Source organism: Diplotaxodon limnothrissa, linkage group LG2 (assembly GCF_057381915.1).
Source record: "Diplotaxodon limnothrissa isolate DT_005_m linkage group LG2, D_limnothrissa_male_GT1.1, whole genome shotgun sequence".
In the NCBI taxonomy this organism is placed as follows: Eukaryota; Metazoa; Chordata; class Actinopteri; order Cichliformes; family Cichlidae; genus Diplotaxodon; species Diplotaxodon limnothrissa.
In genome coordinates, this window is record NC_140597.1 from 23,671,607 (window position 1) to 23,690,244 (window position 18,638).

At 44.5% G+C, this 18,638-nt stretch overlaps 1 protein-coding gene across 1 annotated transcript in view; it reads right to left on the reverse strand.

Annotated features, from left to right (window-relative positions):
• gpc3 (glypican 3) overlaps nucleotides 1-18,638 on the reverse strand; it is a 130,430-nt gene that overhangs the window by 22,098 nt on the left and 89,694 nt on the right. The window contains exons 4-6 of the mRNA XM_085368512.1: nucleotides 14,770-14,909; nucleotides 14,164-14,289; nucleotides 8,924-9,035 (exon numbers count right to left, since the gene is read on the reverse strand). Coding sequence (XP_085224638.1) covers nucleotides 8,924-9,035; nucleotides 14,164-14,289; nucleotides 14,770-14,909 — 378 coding nt within the window. The remainder of the gene's footprint in view (nucleotides 1-8,923; nucleotides 9,036-14,163; nucleotides 14,290-14,769; nucleotides 14,910-18,638) is intronic.

Genomic DNA, 18,638 nt, shown 5'->3' on the forward strand with positions numbered 1-18,638 from the left:
ACCACAAGGGCCTAAAGACACCGAATGAAACACTATCAGCCATGGATTGGCCTCCCCAGATCCCAGACCTCAGCATTATTGAAGCAGTGTGGGATCATTTTGACAGAGGATGGAACAAACGGCTGAAACATCCAAAGAACAGATTTGAATGTCCTTTAAGAAGCCTGGAGAACTGATCACAGAGCTACATAAGAAAGTTGAGGCTGTGTTAAAGAATAAAGGTGGTCACGTGAAGCTCATTCAAACTTCACAAACTCTGTTTTTTATGCTGCATGTTTTGATAAATCATTCAACCTCGCATTTCTCTAGCAAGATAGAAAGAAATGAGTGGTGGCTCGAGACCTTTGCACGGCCCTGTATTTTCCACACAATGCTGCTGATTTGTCTTTGAAGACCAAAACATCTTTGGTACATGTCACAACCCTTTGATGTGGAGTCTGACTCACACACATGCTCCAAACTGATGCTGATGTTGCCCCATGTCTGCTGAGTGTGTGAGTTGGAAAATATTTGCTAAAATATTACCCACAATTCTCCTCAGGTTGGAAACAATTGTTTTGATGGACATGTGGAATGCTTTCAAGCAGTCTGGCCACATGTTCTAAACTTTCCCATCTTTATTTAGAAGTGAAACCAACCTCAGAGTGAACCTCAAGTGTCGGTAATAACCCCTTCTTCCACTGCACAAAGCTACAAAAACGGATGTTTGCATCATGCCTTTGTTTCTCTGACTAACCTGAAGTTCTGTTTACAGCCTGTCTAATTGTCAGATTGTATGCATGTGTTAGCCTCTCAGCCTCCTTCTAAGCGATGCTTGCCATAGAAGTGGCTTGAGGAGTATAATTCTGTTATAACTAACAGAAATAGTGTCCTGAACTAAGAAAATCAGACCCAGATTACAAGACATTTCTCCTGTACCTTCCAGGCCCTGGTTAAAAATAGTTTGCGACACTCTGGTATTGATATCAGAGCGCCTCTAGCACAAAAAAGGTACAGCACACTTTTAAAGCAAGCGTGCAGGTCATTGTGTCAGACAAAGCCTTTCCATCGCGCACTGTTTTTCTTGATAAACGAAGGAAATGGACTTTCCTTGCATTTAATGTGCACATGTCCCGTGAGCTGCTGTGTTTCTGTCACGCTGGCAGATATCCCTGTTCGGAGCTCGTAGCCTGGGGAGAAACGGCATGAGAGTGGAAATAAATGAGGCACATCATGGGAGAGTAGAGACAGATAGACAGACAGATGGAGGAATGACAGGAGGCACTTTCCACAGAGTGAGTCATGGATAGCTCCTCAGCGGGGCGGAGCGGCGTTTGGGTCAGCGCAGCCTGCTTCGCATTCCCACCCGCTCTCCTCGAGTCGTTACTCAACTTTTATTGAATGTGAAATGTAAAGAGAGGAGGAGGAGGAGGACCAGCGCTGTCTCATTCTCCTCTGTTTCTTCTCCCCTCACCCTCCTGTCTTTCCCTATCTGTCCACGCTCGAGCGTGTCACGCAACAGGAGCTCAGCCTCAGACGGTTAATGCAGACAAAATTAATTTCCTGATGTTCATTCCAGTCGGACACAGAACACGCAGGAGGAAAAAAAAAGAAGCGGCTCTCCGGTCCGGCATGAAACTGGGAGTGTTTGTGCTCCACCTTAGCCCGTAACTCTATTTCCAGACCTCTCAGTTTGGACTGAATCCTGAACGCATGTTTAGATGATGTTGCAGAGGGAGCTTAAACTGTTGGTGTTTAAGAATAGAAGAATGTTGTTTTCCAACACGCTGGGCTCAGATCGAGGCGGCGCATGAACGCAGGGGGTTAACTCCCTTTAGTATTAAATATATCTGGTATGACAGCAATTTTCAATCTTTTTTTGAGGGTAACCAAATGAAAATATCGACTTATGTCTGTGAATGTGCCTGATTGTCTCTATGGGGTTTAATAGTTTAAAAAGTCTCATTCCTGCTCAGGCTGCTGGTTGCTAAATCTGATTACACCCCGTCAGACAATCTCTTTTTGTCCAGTGCTTTCCAGAGTCATGTGTTGCTCAGAAATCCTCCATTTCAACATCAGCAGACTGTCACTGCATGTTCCATGATCACACCTAGTTGGAATCGGTGGATGATCACTGGGGCAAGTGGGTAAGAAAGAGTGGAGGAGCTATGCTTGTGTGTGAGCGGCAATCAGCTGATGTGCTGTAGGCTTAGCTTAGCTTCTAGCCTAAGCACATAGAGAACTGAAGGTGCTGGAAAGAATGAAAGAGAAACGTAAAAACCGCTAACCACAGAGATAAATAGGGGTCTTGCGATATGAGAAGACGGGGAGCATGAGAGGGGATGATAAAATTTGGGAGTGCTGACATTTTGACGGGTCTAGAGAGGAGCCTCAACTGAGCTGTAACCACCCACTCCGCCCTGAGCACTGCTGTCCCAAACAAAAGGCGCAGGATGAACGGGGAGGTCTATGACCCTCGCGGATAAGACCCTATGATGACCTAGCAGAAACAGGAAACAGGAAGTGTGACCCGTGACCTCTACGGGGAGGTATCCTGTTACACAGCAACATATGACTGTGCCCAGCGACAGAGAGTGTGAGAACGCAGCAGGAAGACTCAGCTGTCCGATTCCCTGACAGTTCAACGAAAAGTCAAGAATCAGCAAAGAAAAGTTAGCACGAAAAAGACAAACAAACAAACAAACAAACAAGCAAGCAAGCCCTCAGCTCAGAGTCACAGGTAAAAAATAGGAAAATACCCCTCACCGGTGTTCCTGCTCAGCAAGGCGAGTGCCCGCCTTGTGCTGCGGGGTTTTTATAAGCCGGCTGTGTGATAATTACACCCACTGGGGTGGTAGTAGTGTGGGAGCGAAGGGGGTGGCATGGGCCTCAGGATTGATTGAGGGTTTGGGGAGGGGGCAAAGATGGAGGGAGAGGTGGAGGTATGGAGGTAAGGAGGAACGGGTGGCAGTGGTAGAAAGGATGGTTGGGACTCATTAGCAGGCAGACTAATTGGGAGGAAAAGGCCCCTCACATGCTCTGTCTGACCTCACAGTCAGCAGGGGAGAAAGCCTGGGGTGGGAGAATGGTGTGTGAGTGTGTGTGTAATCTGTTGGTTGGATTTGTCAAGTTAAGGAACCACAACTGCTCAAATCCTAAACTTACCATGAATTCCTAAGTCTCCGGAAAACGAAAGGATAACACGCATGTACGGTGCGCTAACAGGGGTACACAAACGCCCTGCAGCCCCTTCAGAGGTTTACACCAGGTGTCACACATCATTTAAAGCACCCCTCGTGAGCTCGTACCCGCTCACAAATATTAGCATCCCCTCTTTCCTCTCTGCTGTACATGAAAAAAAAGAAAATAAAAAAAGACGAGGAGGGCGAGAGGACAAAGCCCTGAGGGGATACATAAAAAAAAAAAACCCCGCTTCAAAACCCTCTCAGTCAATAACATCAAACAGAAGTCAGTCTCTTTGACTGGAGTACGTGTAATGACTAGGTTAGCAAGTTTACAAAACAGCAGGCCTAGTAGACACCCATAGTGTGCATTAGTCCTAAGTTAAAGGCCACTGCACACATCTCTACAGTAGTATTCAGTAAAGGGTTTCTTATTTATATATTCCTGCTATATGAGCTTCGACGTGTCCGTAATTAATTACTACCACTGTGCACAGTGACTCAGGACGAGTGTTTCTGTGAGTTATGATATTAAAGAGTGCATTCTGCGCAAACATGCACTAGGTGTCAAGCGCACGCCGCCCAGGCTCTGGTGGCTCGGAGGAAGTGAGACTGCGTGATGGAATTTGTGGCGCTTGGGATCTGGTTTATTTTCCACCCTGGATTCCTGTCCTACCTGCAGGATTTTCCCAGGTTCTGGCTTCAATTAGTCTGGGAAGCTGCGAGCAGAAGAGAGGTGGGTGTGGGGAAGAGGGAGGGGGGGGTCTTGGGGTTTTAGGGGGGGGATAGAAGGTGGGGGCTGGAGGAGCGAAGGGCGACAGCGCTGCAGTCTGTCACACACAACTCAGCACAGCTGGGGAGATGGAAAGAAGTGAAACGAACAGGGAGGGATAGAGACGGATGGAAGTAAAAGCTAAAATGTTCAAATAGCTGAAAATGAAAGCTTTGGCTGGCAATGTGAAGAAGTTATTTTTCAAATTACAGAGCAATTATAACAGTGTCAGATCAAACAGCTGTGTTTTAATGAAACTGACTCATAAAAGATGCATTCCAAATTTAAGCTCTCCAAAGAGTGTCGTGTAGCCAGAAAAGGGGGGCTGTCAGAAGAATCCCAGGAGGTCTGACCCTCCAAATGGCAAACTCATCTGACAAATGAAACGCTCTGTAATCAAAGACCAATCACATAATTGCTCTATTTTGCCACTAGCTCAACCATCTCCTGCCAGATTAGTTGTTCAGAGGAGAAACTTGATACTCTGGGAAGTTAAACAGATGTTCAGAAAAAACAACAAAAAAAACAAACTAATCCCCCCAGAACAAGAACACATCATCAATATAATATGTTCTAATTTAGGAGCGCTAACGCCCCTACGTCCCCTGCGCGCAAGAACTTCACGAAAAACGAAAGTGTTAATGCGGAGTCACGTTCACACAGTCCACTTCTCAGCAAGAAAACCAGGAAGAATCGCCAGTCTGGCATCAAAAGAATATCTCAAACCTGACGTCAGAGCCGGGGAGAGAGCGAGCTCGAGCACTCTCGTCTTTATCAGCTCATATTGCATATACAGACAGGACCTCACACGGGAATTTGTTACACACAGTGTTTGCATGCACAAAAATGTCCGTGGCTCCTCACAGTCCCGCACTGTTTAAAGATTCCAAGTCGGGAAGCAATAACTGAAGGAGAAAGCCATTTCTCCTCATCCATTTATAGTGTGCGGCTCACTTTAAACTTGGCTACGGCTCAGTCATGACATCAACTGGTTCAGGCGTGAGAAAACGCTGTTTTATAAGCTGAGGCGACCGGCTCTGAATTTTTTCCTCTTCTTATTGTGTTTAGTTTAGCCTCACAGAGGCACAAAGGCAAGGGGTCCCCTGCCAAACTGTCTCTGTATCTGCTGATACTTTGATCAACACTGACAACGTGAGAAATGACACATTTCCGCCGCATAGTTGCATTTCACGGGGCCATCGTCACGGAGCACTTAAGAGTCGAGGAATGAAACATCAGAGGGATTAAAGTTGGAAGGAAGTCGATTTTTTGAGGGGTCCCACGTTCCCTCTCGCTCTTGGAGAATGTATATTTTACGACACAGTCTTACATACTATGGTCTGGGACCGATTCACTGTTTGAAAGTGGGTCAGTAAGACCTGGAAGAACCGCTGATCATGTTCGCTGCTCCAGCCAAAAGGAGAATAATGTTCATTCAAATGGAAAATGTGCACAGGAGAAAAAGAGCCTTATAGGATTTGCAGAGGACTGTATGCAAGCGACCCCTGTCCAGCATGCAGAGCTGAATGCATATCCAGGACTTACATGTGCACATTCATCTGAGCACGATCGTCTGTGAATACTGCAGGTTTTAATCAACATGGCACTCCGCTGTTTGCCTTCCTGGACCATTACACAACATTACTATCTCACCGTTGGCCTGTCCTCATACACTTTGCATATAAACAGGGCAGATGAAAGTAATTATCTGTGAGCCATGGCCCCACTCTTTCATATCACATGGTTAATTAGTTGCTTTTAGCCCTGCATCATCTGGAACTGTCGGTCTTTCAACTGGCGGGGAGGCGGAGACCTTGTAAAACTGCTTTTAACTGAACAACATCACTTTCTCCAGTGCCCTCGGTGGTTGTTTACAATATGCAAGCGGAGAGCAGGACCATGAAATGCGGTGTATACTCAATAAACATTTAGCAGGATTAGAAAGTATGTTTAGGGCTGTGCCTCTCTGTTGAAGAGCGACTTGATCCTTCCCTGTTGGCAGGTATCCTTTCAAACATATTAGCATTGTAGCTCTGGGTATGGTTATGCTGCCAAGTCACTTGGTACACAACTTGGTTTCAGATTTGAAATTTGGCAAATTGTTATTCTTGGCTTCCCAAAGGAAGGATCCCACTGAGTCTGGCAACTGTTTTTAATTAGCAGGTAAAAGTATGTATGCATTCATGTGTTTCGTTAGGTATGTCGAAGGACTTTGACGATCCCCTTCTTTTTCTTCTAGCTCAACCAGGGGGTTAACATTTGTGGCTGGGAGTAAAGTCTGGCCCCTAATGGACGGACAATTCTATGCAGTCTGTGAAAACTTGAATACATTGCAAGTAGCAGCCAGGCATTGCTAATCATTGATCATTAACTGATAATCAGCAAGTGTGAGCAGTTTGGTTTTTGCAGTTTCCTGGTCTGAAGCGTTCAGATATGTGGACAGTCCAGCAAATTCACCCCTGAACAAGTCTGGCCTGTTTGGAAGGGTTGCCAGGAGAAAGCCTCCTCTCTCCAAAAAGAGCATGACAGCATGGTTTATATTTGCAAAGCTCCATCTGAACAAAACACAGGACTTCTGGAACAATGTTGTTTGGACACACGAGACCAAAGTGCAGATGTTTGACCGTAGTGCACAGCGCCATGTTTGGAGAAAAGCGAACAGAGCACATCTCTTACCAACTGTCAAGAACAGTGGTGGAGGGGTCAGAGTTTGTGCTGGGTTTGCAGCCACAGTATTCTAGAAATTAAGCCCATTATTAACATCACTCTACCAGTTTATTGGTTGAGCTCCCATACTAACATGCCACCCCCCCCCACAGTGGCAATAATAAACATTAGATCTATTACCATGTTAACAACAACGTCAGGTAAATGGACATTGTGCAGATTAGCAGTTTTATTGTGTCTCAGAGCTCCAACTAAAGCAAAAGTAATTTTATTTTTATGAAAACGAATTAGTTTCATATGTTTTGATAAGAGATGTTACAAGAAAATTACAAATTACTATCAAGATAAACTCGGTGAGTCATCTTCCCCTAAAATTCCAATACTTTAAACTTCTCAGTGGGCTGATTTACAGCAGGACTGTTGCAGCAGATTGCACAACATTACAAGGTGTTCCTGTCATTTTGCACGCCCAAGTATAATGGTGATAGGATTACACTAATATTTTTAAAACCAATTTCTGCAACAAAAGGGGGGAGGGAAAGCATGGCTGTGAGCCATGAACAGTTTTACTGCACATGAAATATGCAATCAAGTGCAGTCATTCTTTTGTCAGATGTTAATCCAGGCCATTGAAGTTAAGACCTGAAGGGAAGGGGAGCCGAAGCAGAAACACGCTTGACTCTGCTGCACGGTCATCAGATATGAGACTAAAAGCTCCCTTGCGAATGGTCAATCTGCATAAATATTAACCGATTGTGTAAACAGAAGAAAAACCCCATAAATGTCCACATGTTTGCCACATCATCAGTGCAACATGCGAGCCAATTAGAAATGGAAATTAGGTTACTGAGAACATATGACTTGACTGAGTTCATGCTTCCAAGGGATTGTCTCAATATCTATAACACAATGAGCTCAGTCATTTCACTAAACTGCATTTTCTTGCAAAATCTCATCAAAAGCCTATCAGGATGGTAAACAGTCTGCACTGCAGCAGCTCTGCTTGTAATCATATGGCTACAATTGTTTATCTGTGCCGATGCAGGAAGTTTTGAAAGACTTATTACATTAAAGGGTATGTCCTGTGTTTTTAAGCTTACAGGATAATTCAGGTTTATTACAGCTTGGCTTTTATTTTGGTCATTTTGGCTCTCACTCCTACTTATAATAATAGTGTACAAAATTCCTCCAAAGAAGGCTGAAAGGGCAAAAAATGCACAGTCAGGTGATCACACTGATTTTACACTGAAATTATTACACAAAACATCCATCCTGGTCTCTGCACTTAGGGATTATTATTGACATTTTATGCTTTCTTTGCGTTTTAGCACCAAATAAAATGGTTAAACAGTTTTTCTTTCCCCAGTGAATGTCAGGAACTTTCTCTGGTGAGTCCAACGTCTTCACAGCTCACAGAAAAGATGGCCAAAGCTATAAAAAAAATAAGACCCACATTTTTAGGAATGAGCGTTTAAACTGCCCAACGTATGTAGAGCCAGGATGAATCAGGTATGGTGGCGTTTGAAGGCAGCAGGAGGCGTCTGACACATATGAATGAAGTAATACTGTGGAAGTAAATGATAGAATTAGTTTCAACCCACAGCCCTCTCAATTTTGTTTTTTCTTGAGGCTCTCTGGTTGTCAGCGGGGAGTGCAGAAGGGTCCGGAGCTACTTCTTAGATCTCCCAGGTTCCCTTTTAAACAGGGGAATCCACCTTGACAGGGCTACAACATCCTAAAGCTCAAACAGACTCGTGTTAACATGCACACATATGTGTGTATGCATGCGGGAGGGGGCGAGGGGTAGTCAGCTAGAAGTGTTGACAGCTACAAATGCAACCACCAAGAATCAGGAAGTGCCAGCAGATCTGTGGGCTGATACGTGAGTTCGATCCTGCATCTCTGAACAAAGCCAGCCTGCCCCGACCGTGGTTTACATGCCAGCGGAAGTGGTGGGAAAAAAACAAGGGCTTCGGCCTTGATGACAGCTGGGCCTTTTGTGAATGGAGGACACGCATCCTTTCATATTCTGGCTGCCATGCGGGAGAATTTGTGTCCAGGAAGAGCTTTTTTTAAAAACAGTTTCCAGTCACAAGTGTTTTGCTGTGTTTTAAAAGGGCAAAATAGTAAACAAAACATCCTTATTTAAAATCTTTACTTGGCTTGTGCTGACCCCCACAGGAGCTGCAGAGCAGGGCCTCCAGCAGCTTGGGAATCAGTGTCCAACTGTGAGCCAAGAAGCAGAGCTAATGGGAGAGTGGACTATCCCACCTCTGCAGAGCCGGAGCTATAACCATGAAGGAAATAAAAGAGCACAGCTCACCTGGTTGATGTGTTTGAGTTTGTCTATGATCTGGCTGATGACCGGCTCAGGCGGCTTGTTGCTCCTGGACTCGGAGCTGGGGTGCAGTCGTTTTAGGCCGGGCCCAGGATATCTGAAAGGACGGGAAGAAAATGCTTAAATAAGCCTTATGTTTATGAAACTCTGAAGAGCTTCAGTGACTTCAGGCTAAGCTACCTTTGTGGAAGACACAAACAGGGATTTATCACCATCTAGTGTTGATAAGAGGAATCTCAGGTCTTCTGGATTTTAGTTTCCTGAGCTAAAAAACTCATTTGTCAATGAGCTCTGACCAAAGAACCAACTTTTCCCTCAATGGAGAAGCTACAGCTACAAAACCAGAGGCGGGTTGATATTTATCCAAGATCTGCTGTTTAAAGACAGCTTAATGCTGTTAATGTAGTTATAAAGGCTGCAATTCATCACTCATCACACGCTAACTCTGAACATCTGCCTTTAAGAGGCAGGCTGTTACATTACCACCTTCTTTGACATTTTTAAGTGTTTCAAGGGTGCCGAAAACATCCCCAAAGATCTTGAACTATCATGTAAAGTTTGGCTGCTGATTAATTTCATGCACATTATCTGCTCAGTTAGTAGCTTTTTAATCATCTGAAGTTAATGAGAGAACATTAGCAGAGATGTATTTTTGCCCTGCTTTAGCTGTGAGGGTATATTTAGGTAGAAGCAGCACACAGGCAGGCTCTTACATGCATAAATGTACGACTGAGGAAGTGCTGCTCTGTTTACACTTGTGTACACTATGAAGAGGAGGAGCTGGGATGTCTGAAAGGTAGATTTCTTCACAGCTGTTCTTTCATGTTGAGACTTTCCTGCAGGTGTGTTTTTTTTTTTTCACTTCTGACAGTCCCAAGGGTTTAACCCCTTCCTCACCGCACGCTCGGAAGGATGAGACCGGCTAATTCTGCTTGACTGAGACGAGCACGTTTAGGTGAACCTGAATCAGACATCTCTCTCAGGTGCCGCAGTGGATGTCACGCTGCAGCGTAAATGTCGTCTGCCGTGTTGTTGTAAATGTTTGAAAAGATGAAGGACGAACTATTTTAGAGGAAGTAGATTAGCGAGAGCGAAAAAGGGGCCTTGAAAAAAGAATCTGTGCACATGTGTGTGTTTGTGTGTAAAGTATGAGGTCATCCTTTGTTCTCTCTCTTTTAAACAGCCCTGTGGGCACACTCCCCCAACACACACTCACACACACACTCACACACACACACACACCTATGAGCTGCCGTCTCTTTTCATCAGTCTTTCATTCTCCTCCAAGTCAGACTTTTCATTAAACTCAAATTACATTTCCCCAGTTATTTATTCTTCTTATTATCCATGATCTCATCCCTTCTTCGCTGCTAATTATCACATGAATAATGGAAAAACGTGTGATCACTTAAGCAGAGGAAAAGAGGAAATATGGTTAAGAGGAGGGAGGATTAGGACGGGGAGATTTTGAGTGACGATAAGAAGCCGAGGCAGGTTAGTGTTTCACATGATAAGTGCCTGTCAGATAATTTTACCACAATATAATTTAGCGTGTCTCACCGTTAAACCGTTTTTCACCGCCGATAGTCTCAGTTGTCGACTCTCGGCTCGTTATCCAATCCTGCTTGTGTTATTGTTCGCTGCCAGCAGAGCTGATCACATCGCCTCATGCTTGCGATAACTTAATCTAATGTAACACCAATTACCACGCTGCCATTAGGTCCAGTGTGAGGCTGCCATCTCTCGCAGCAAAATAACCCGCAGAAGTAGAAGAACACGTCCTACTACAAGCCACATTCACACACACACGTTTATACAAACACCTTTTTCTGTGCCTAAGAATCTTGTCTAACACACACAAACACAGACACACACGTGATTATTAACACTGTTCCTTTGTTTTAATGTCGCACTGAGAAAACACAAAATTCAGAGTTCATACAAACAGCTGTGATGGAGCAGCGGGTGGGTGAACTTAAGTCTCATTAAAGTGGGCGCATTATGCTCTATACATTTATTTTTGGAGCGCTGCATGATTCTAACTTCAACATAATCCTCATTATTCTTTAATACTCAATCCTTCCCTTTCCTTTAAACTAAATTAAGCCAGATTTCTTCCAACTGGCTGACCCCTTGTAAATGTCAAGTTTGAACAGCAGGTGGGCGGAGTTGCTTACTTTACATCATCAGTAGCTCCGCTCTTCTGTACTAATGTATCATTAAAATGGTGGTAAAAACTGACACAATTATGCACTCGTTTTATTCATCCTAGCTGCCGTAGCAACAGTACAACGCAGCAGGTTTCAAAAAGCGGTGCACGACCGGCAGAAAGTGCTGCAAGCGACAGTCTGACGTTAACTTTGTCATACGGTGCCGTTCACATGGCAGGTACAAACGTTCTTAAAGCCTTAGCTTTTATTGTACATATGCTGAAATCATTGAACCACTGACCATTTGTAATATGAGCATCCACCTCAGTAACAGCATATTCACATGGGAGACTCTAAGGGAGAGGATAATGGTTCTCTTTTAATGGCTCCTTGAAACGACTTATCTCGATTCTTGGCCAGTCTGCACTGGTCCAGGTTGAACTTTCTCAGAAATTGTTGATGGATTGCCGTAAAATTTGGTTTTGCTACCCTACATGCAAAGACGAAACATGACACTGACTATGAAGCTCGTGTTGCCTTAACTTTAGACCATGAGGTTAATGTTTGAGGGTGGGGTGAAATTGTTCTAGCTGACGGAGGTACTAAATCATTTGCTTTAAATCAACTGTGACTGAAAAAACATATATACAGATATGCATTATTGTGTATGATGTCTTTGGGGCCACAGTAATTCTTACATGTACCACATCACATCAGCTGTCATGAATTCAGTCGAGTCTGTCAGAGTGTGACAAACCATTTCTGCTTTTTATTGACCCAGTTTGGCACTAATGGCATTTCTTCCTTGTAAAGAAAAGTTGGGGACTCTGATTACACAATTAGATTAAATCTGCTGAGGGAATTCATGTTTTCCTCAGAAAGAATGGAAATACCTTTGGTGATGCTTCAACTTTCTTCACCTCTTTAAGTAGAACCAGTTTTTAAAAATAAATTTGATACAAGCTTAAAACTCTGAACTTTCCCATTAGGCTCTGTTATTCTTTAAGTGTCTATATATCTAAATAGCATTGCCGCTGGCAGAGTGTTAGCATAAAGAGTCGTATCTGACTCAACTCAAGGCCTCACAAGACATTTAGCATAGCATGTGCTGTAGGCTCTCAGACAACTATAATTTAACACAATGCTAAAGGATGACAGTGGGCACGGAGCATGTGGCAGCCACTGAGGCTGAAAACAGAGTTGAAGCCCCAAAAACTGCAGTTCCTTTAGTGGCCACTTGAATCCGGCTCCCATCCATGTGGATTTAGGCTTACAGTTGGGCTGTGACCTAGAACTCGACTCCACCTATCTGTGTTATACTGCTGGTGCCTGTTGCAGCAAGTGTCTGTGCTTCACGGGTGCAGCTTGCTAGCTAAGCTGGCTAGGGACAGCTAACTCGCTAACTTAGCACTCTATCTTTATGTCCTTTCTCCTGTTTTCATCTCACTCTACCTCCTTCACTACATCCATGAATCTTCTCTGAGGTCTTCTTCTTTTCCTCCTGTCTGGAAGCTCCATCTTCAACACCTTTTCTCCAGTATATCCCTCCTCTGCACATGTTCAAACCTTCCCAGCTTGATAGTCTCATTTCTACTGCTGTCCATTCTGGTCACTCCCATCTCCAAACCATACATTGCATCAGGTCTCACTACCACCTTGTAAACCTTAACTTTCAGTCTTGCTGCTATCCTTCTGGACCACATTTGCTTATTTCTGGCTGCAAAAATCAACATGGCAGCAGCTGAAACTCTTTAAATATGATATCTGCTGACCTCCTCTCAGTCTCCATCGTCACAATCCCCAAAATGAAACATTCACGGTCGACACCGAATCTTATCTTTGAATCAATTATCACACACACATGAATTTACACTGTCAGTAGATCCAAAAGAGGAATGTTTTGAGTTGATACGGCGTTACGTTTTTATCACAGTTAGCACGGTAACACTCTTTGATGTGGTGAAAAGTGTTCCTCCTCTGATCTGGCTTCCAGGTGTGATGGTAAACAGAGCCCGATAACAGGCGCCTCATTTAGCTCCACAGATCACTCCTCAAGTATCAGAGACATTCAGCACCCGACCCCTCCAGTGCTTATCCTCCCCACCCACCCGGTCTAAATTTATCTGCATGAGACAATGCACTGAATGAATGCCACATTTGGCTCTGAAGAAGGTCCTATCTCAGGAGATAATGGAAGATGATCCAGAACAAATCTCGAAGTGAAAATGCACCAGAGTGAATCTGCAGACATATGCCCTCGCAGGTGACATGGAGAATTGCTTGCCGCGAGACACTGCAATCTCTCCATCATTTTGTCTCCTGTTCCTGCCTCCCCTGCACCTTCCTGTCGCACTGCTTGGTCCAGCTTGTAATCATCCCCTCAGGACAGCTCTGCCCCCTTGCCAGCCTGATATCTCCTCCTCAGACTCGGGTTCTTTTTTTTTATATCTTTGTGCAAGAAGTACTGAACTTATTCTCCTTCATCCTTGGGAACTTAAAACATCCCCCAGTGCTTTTATACTAGAATTTGTGCATCTACACTGATTTAATTCCACACATGATTTAAAAGCCTAAAAATCCTATGATATCTGTAACTATGTGAGCCAAATTGAAATCGGGGCCAGCTGACGGTGCAGGCGGAAAGAGCGCTGAGAGTTGTGATGTGTGAAGCCAAAGGACAGGGGTGAAATGAAATATTGTGGAAACCGAATGCTGTTCTGCGGGGTGCACAGGAGACGCTGGATGAAGGAGGAGAGAGCGATCGAAACGGCAATTAACTAAGCGAGAAGAAGGTGACAGTGTTCCTGACATTAATAACATCCCATAGAGCCAAAGTCAAGATTTACACTCGCACTCAGTGGGTGAGACGGTGGGAGTGGGGGGGCCTTGTGGGAAGCTCATCAGCTCTGGGAAAACTTGCCCTTCAGTTCACCTACACTCCTAGATGTGAAGCTAGAGGGCTGGGAATTCAAGAATGGGAGCAAAGTGTTTGCATAAGCGATCATTTAGAGAGAGCCAATAAACTGTGAAGTGCTGATTCGCAGTCTGCAAACAAAAACCAGACCCCCGCCTTACCTGTCTGTCATCTCCTGCCCGTTCCAGCAGAGGGAGTGGTTCACTGGAGCAGGCTCGCGGCTGCATAAGGCCTCCCCGAGACCACTATAAAAGGAGCTGAAGCCTCTCAGGCTGGTTATGAAGTCCCTGAAACACAAAGGCAAAGAATACAAACGTCAGTTAACACCATTGTTAGTGAGCGGAGAAGAAAACAGCAGCGAAAGGAGGCAGGGAAAGTGCAAGAGAGGGAATTCAGCTTGATAGCAGCGAAAGCAACTCGATTAGATCCCCCTGGAGAAGGAGAGAATAAAAGAGGCCAAAATGAGCAGTGTCTCTATTCCTAATTGACATTAATCTGGCCATTGTGCTGCTGAGGCCAGCAGCCCCCGCTGGGCGTCATTACACTGTTCATTTAAGCCTGTTACTGCATCAGAAGTGCTAAAAAAAAATACTCAAGCGGAGAGAGACCGAGCCAAAGCATCGCGCGCAAGCAGGAGCGGACCTGTCGACAGCGTCAGGGGCAATATTTGTCTGTCAGGGAAAAATATTGCCCCCATGGCACCCTGGAGAGACAGAGAATCGCTTCATCATAGGAAGAGGTCTTGTCCTGGCGCCCGATTTCCTCACCTGCGGAGGTCTGCCAACGTCTCGTCGGGGTCCGAGGATGACGGCTGAGCCCCACGGGCTGCGGCGGCCGGAGGCTGGGACGGAGGGGATCCGACAGAGCGAGAGGCCCGCTGAGGAGTTTGTCCGCACATCCCGCTCACCTGCCCAAGAGAGAGAGGAGATTAGAAAGGAAGATCTCACTTCTCCCCAGAACCTCTTCATCACCACTTATGTGGCACTGTATCCACTTCCTGCTCCTAAAAGCCTCTTCATTCAAGCAGCGGTGACACTGCAGACGGTACGAGCCTGTCAGTACCAAACTGCCGGCCTTACTCAGCTGAGCGCCTCTGCAAATTGTCATCTGTTTGGAATTGTTTATTTTTGGGAGGGATGAAAGCACCGGGATTTGCATAACAAACAAGTCATTGTATCCTCTGCCAGCCATGTTCGAATTTGTAATCATAACACTCCAAAAAAAAAAAAAAAACCCCTCCAGCCTCTCATTTTGCTGCTTCTTTCCTGTATAAATGCCATTGTGTTTCACACGAGAGACAACATAACAATAATAAATAAGGAGTCCTTCTCTGTCTCTCAGAGATAACGGACCTGGCACATTCTTTTCAGGTGCAATAAAAATGCAAATGGCTGTTAATGTTTAGCTTGTGGTTTAATGATTTGCCGGTGGTTTAATTTCCCTGGGGAATACTGGCCGGGCTTAATTCTGCCATGTAATGTTAACAGCTAATTGTGCCCAGCTCCCCTTTAAGTGAAAAGGCTGGCATCACTGCCGCTGAATACTGATGGGATCCGATAGAGCAGCGACGGACATCTTCATCTGGAGCTAACCGAGGCCACATAACACACACACACACACACACACACACACACACACACACACACACACACACACACACACACACACACACACACAGAGAAATGCATGCATGCACACAGATCTTTTCAGCATAAACAAAAATGAATCATTTCATGCAATGATTCATTTTTGCATAATGCACCTAATCCCATTAACATGATAAACACACACGCCTACATAATATACTCTTTGCAAGCACTTGCATATCTTACAACAGCGCATGCGCTCATTTATCGCACGCGTGCTGACACACTGAAATGCTGATCGGCTGCAACACGGAACCATCAGGGTTAATCAATACAGCCTTGTCATCCAAGGATGGTGTTAGAGACTCACACACACACACACACACACACACTCCTGACAGTCACAGATGGCTGAGTTCTCCTGCACTAGGCATTTACAACACACAGCTTCCCTGACTAGCCATCTTCCCTACCGTGTGCTTAAGGGGATATAACACACACACACACACACACACACACACACACACACACACACACACACACACACACACACACACACTCCTGACAGTCACAGATGGCTGAGTTCTCCTGCACTAGGCATTTACCAACACACAGCTTCCCTGACTAGCCATCTTCCCTACCGTGTGCTTAAGGGGATATAACACACACACACACACACACACACACACACACACACACACACACACACACACACACACACACACACCTATTTGAGCTCATTGCTTCTCCCACCCCACTCTCTCCTTCCACATCTTCCTCTCGTGCGATACTTTTGTTCTCGTGTGCCTGGAGCAATTGCCGGTGCTTCCACGGGCCATGATTAATGTGATCGGAGCTGCGTTTCTCCTTTTTGTTTGAGCATTCTCGGGAAGCCGTAGGGAAGTTGTGGCACAAGGGAGAGGACTGATTCAGCACGCACGCCAACATAGCCCCACCCCATCCCCGCCGATTGTTTTCCGGATTCTTCAAGGAAGGGGCTCAATACTTGAAATGTGCAATTCACTTGTATTTTTATTTTTTATTCCTATTTATTCTATTTATCCCCTTTGTATATTTTATTTATATTTGTCTCTGTATTTATATATGTGTGTGTGTGTGTGTGTGTGTGTGTGTGTGTGTGTGTGTGTGTGTGTGTGTGTGTGTGTGTGTGTGTGTGTGTGTGTGTGTGTGTGTGTGTATATATATATATATATATAACAGTTCTGTAACTGTAACTTTGGTCGTTGCTGTGCTTTTTTTGGAAGTCGAATTTCCCAGAGGAACCCACCCGAGGGATTAATAAAGTTCTATCTTATCTTATCTTATCTTATCATTAGTGGGGTATTAATATTACCCAGGGCTCGACTAACACAACCAACAGGAGAGTCTGCAGATAAAGTCTGCCTCAGCGGGACAGCTCAGAAATATCTGCACACTTTTATCTGCACCGGGCAGCCTGTGCCTTTCTCTCAGAGGAAGAGAGGGGTGCTGGCGGCCAGTAGTACGAGTCACACAAACCTCGCAGCCCACACTTGGTTGCACTGGCACACCTGCATTTTGGGCTCAGCATGTGCAAACATGGTGTAGAGATGCACCGCAAACAAATCAATGGAATTGCACACAGCGCTGGGACTAATGTGAGATCGGGCTTTTGCTTTCATTATGATCGCGAGGAGTTTTTAATAAGCAAACGGTTTCAGGAGCAAAGACGATACTATCAGTGTTATAGGATGGCACGATGCCACGCACAGCTGTAACAACATACTGGAGAAAATTTAGTGAGTAATGCTCGTGCTCCAGAGAAGTCAAGGCTCAGGGGACAGACTGAGTCAGCACTCAGCCCCCATCCTCCTCCTGTCACCAGCATAGAAACTAACTTTTGCTGAAATACACACTGTACACAGAAAAAGAAAATCTGGATTGTCTATAAATTCATGCTTTTATGTCATCTTTGCATTATTGTAATGCCCTTTTTAAAGAGGTATCAATCATAAATCAATGAATAGACTTCAAACTGTTCAGGATGCGGCGTCAAGGTCAGTTTTAACGAGTCTACGATGGCTGCTCGTTTGTTTCAGAATTGATTTTAAGATTTTACTGACTCCTTTTAAAGCCCTTCACGGCCTGGCTCCAGAGTGCACACTAGAGCTGCTGTTCTTGTGCCGACCTGTGTGCAGCCTGAGATCCCGCTAACTGTTCCAGCCTCACGTTTAAAGATAAATGGCGATCGAGCGTTTTCTGTTTGGGCTCCTCGATTGTTGAACGACCTGCCAGACTCACTCTGGCCTACTTGGTCAGTGGCTTCTTTTAAATCACTATTAGAAACCTATTTATAATGCAGGGCCTTCTCATAAATTTGATGATAGATTTTATGTCCTTGACATGCTCAGCTTACCTTTGTTTTTGTTTGTTCAACTTTTTATTCATTATTAGGGAGTCACATTGATTTTTATATGTTACACTTGCATGGGCTTTTTAAATTGATATGCAAATTTTCATTTTTAATAATTCATTTCTATTTTTGTATAAACTTTATGAAGAAATTGGCTAAATAGTGTAGCTGTCACGTTCCTGCGTCTGTTGACCCAGCGTTTCAAGTTTTAGTTTTTTTGGATGTTGATGTTTATGTTTAAGTTCCTTAAGTTAGCTTCATTTGTTTATTAGATTTCCCCTTGTGTTTTCTACCCCTGTATTTAAGCTTCCCTCACCCTTTATGTGTTTCATGCTGTGTGTCCTATGTTATCACATTCGTGTTGTCATGTCTGCATTCCACTCTGTTTCCTGTTTTATTGTGAAAGTCCTTGTCCTATGTGCAGTGTGTCTAGTTTTGCTTCCCCTTGTCCATGTTCCATGTATCTTTGTATCCACACCAAGTTTCATGGTTTGGTATTTTTATGTTTATCTTCAGTTTCCCCAGTTTAGGTTATTGTTTAGCTTCACCTCTGACTTTTGTTTTGTAATCTTTTCCCAGCCTTAATAAATGGCTCGCTTTCTGTTAAGTTTTCTTCCACGTTCCTTAGTGTCTGCATTTTGGGTCCTCTTCGTCACTC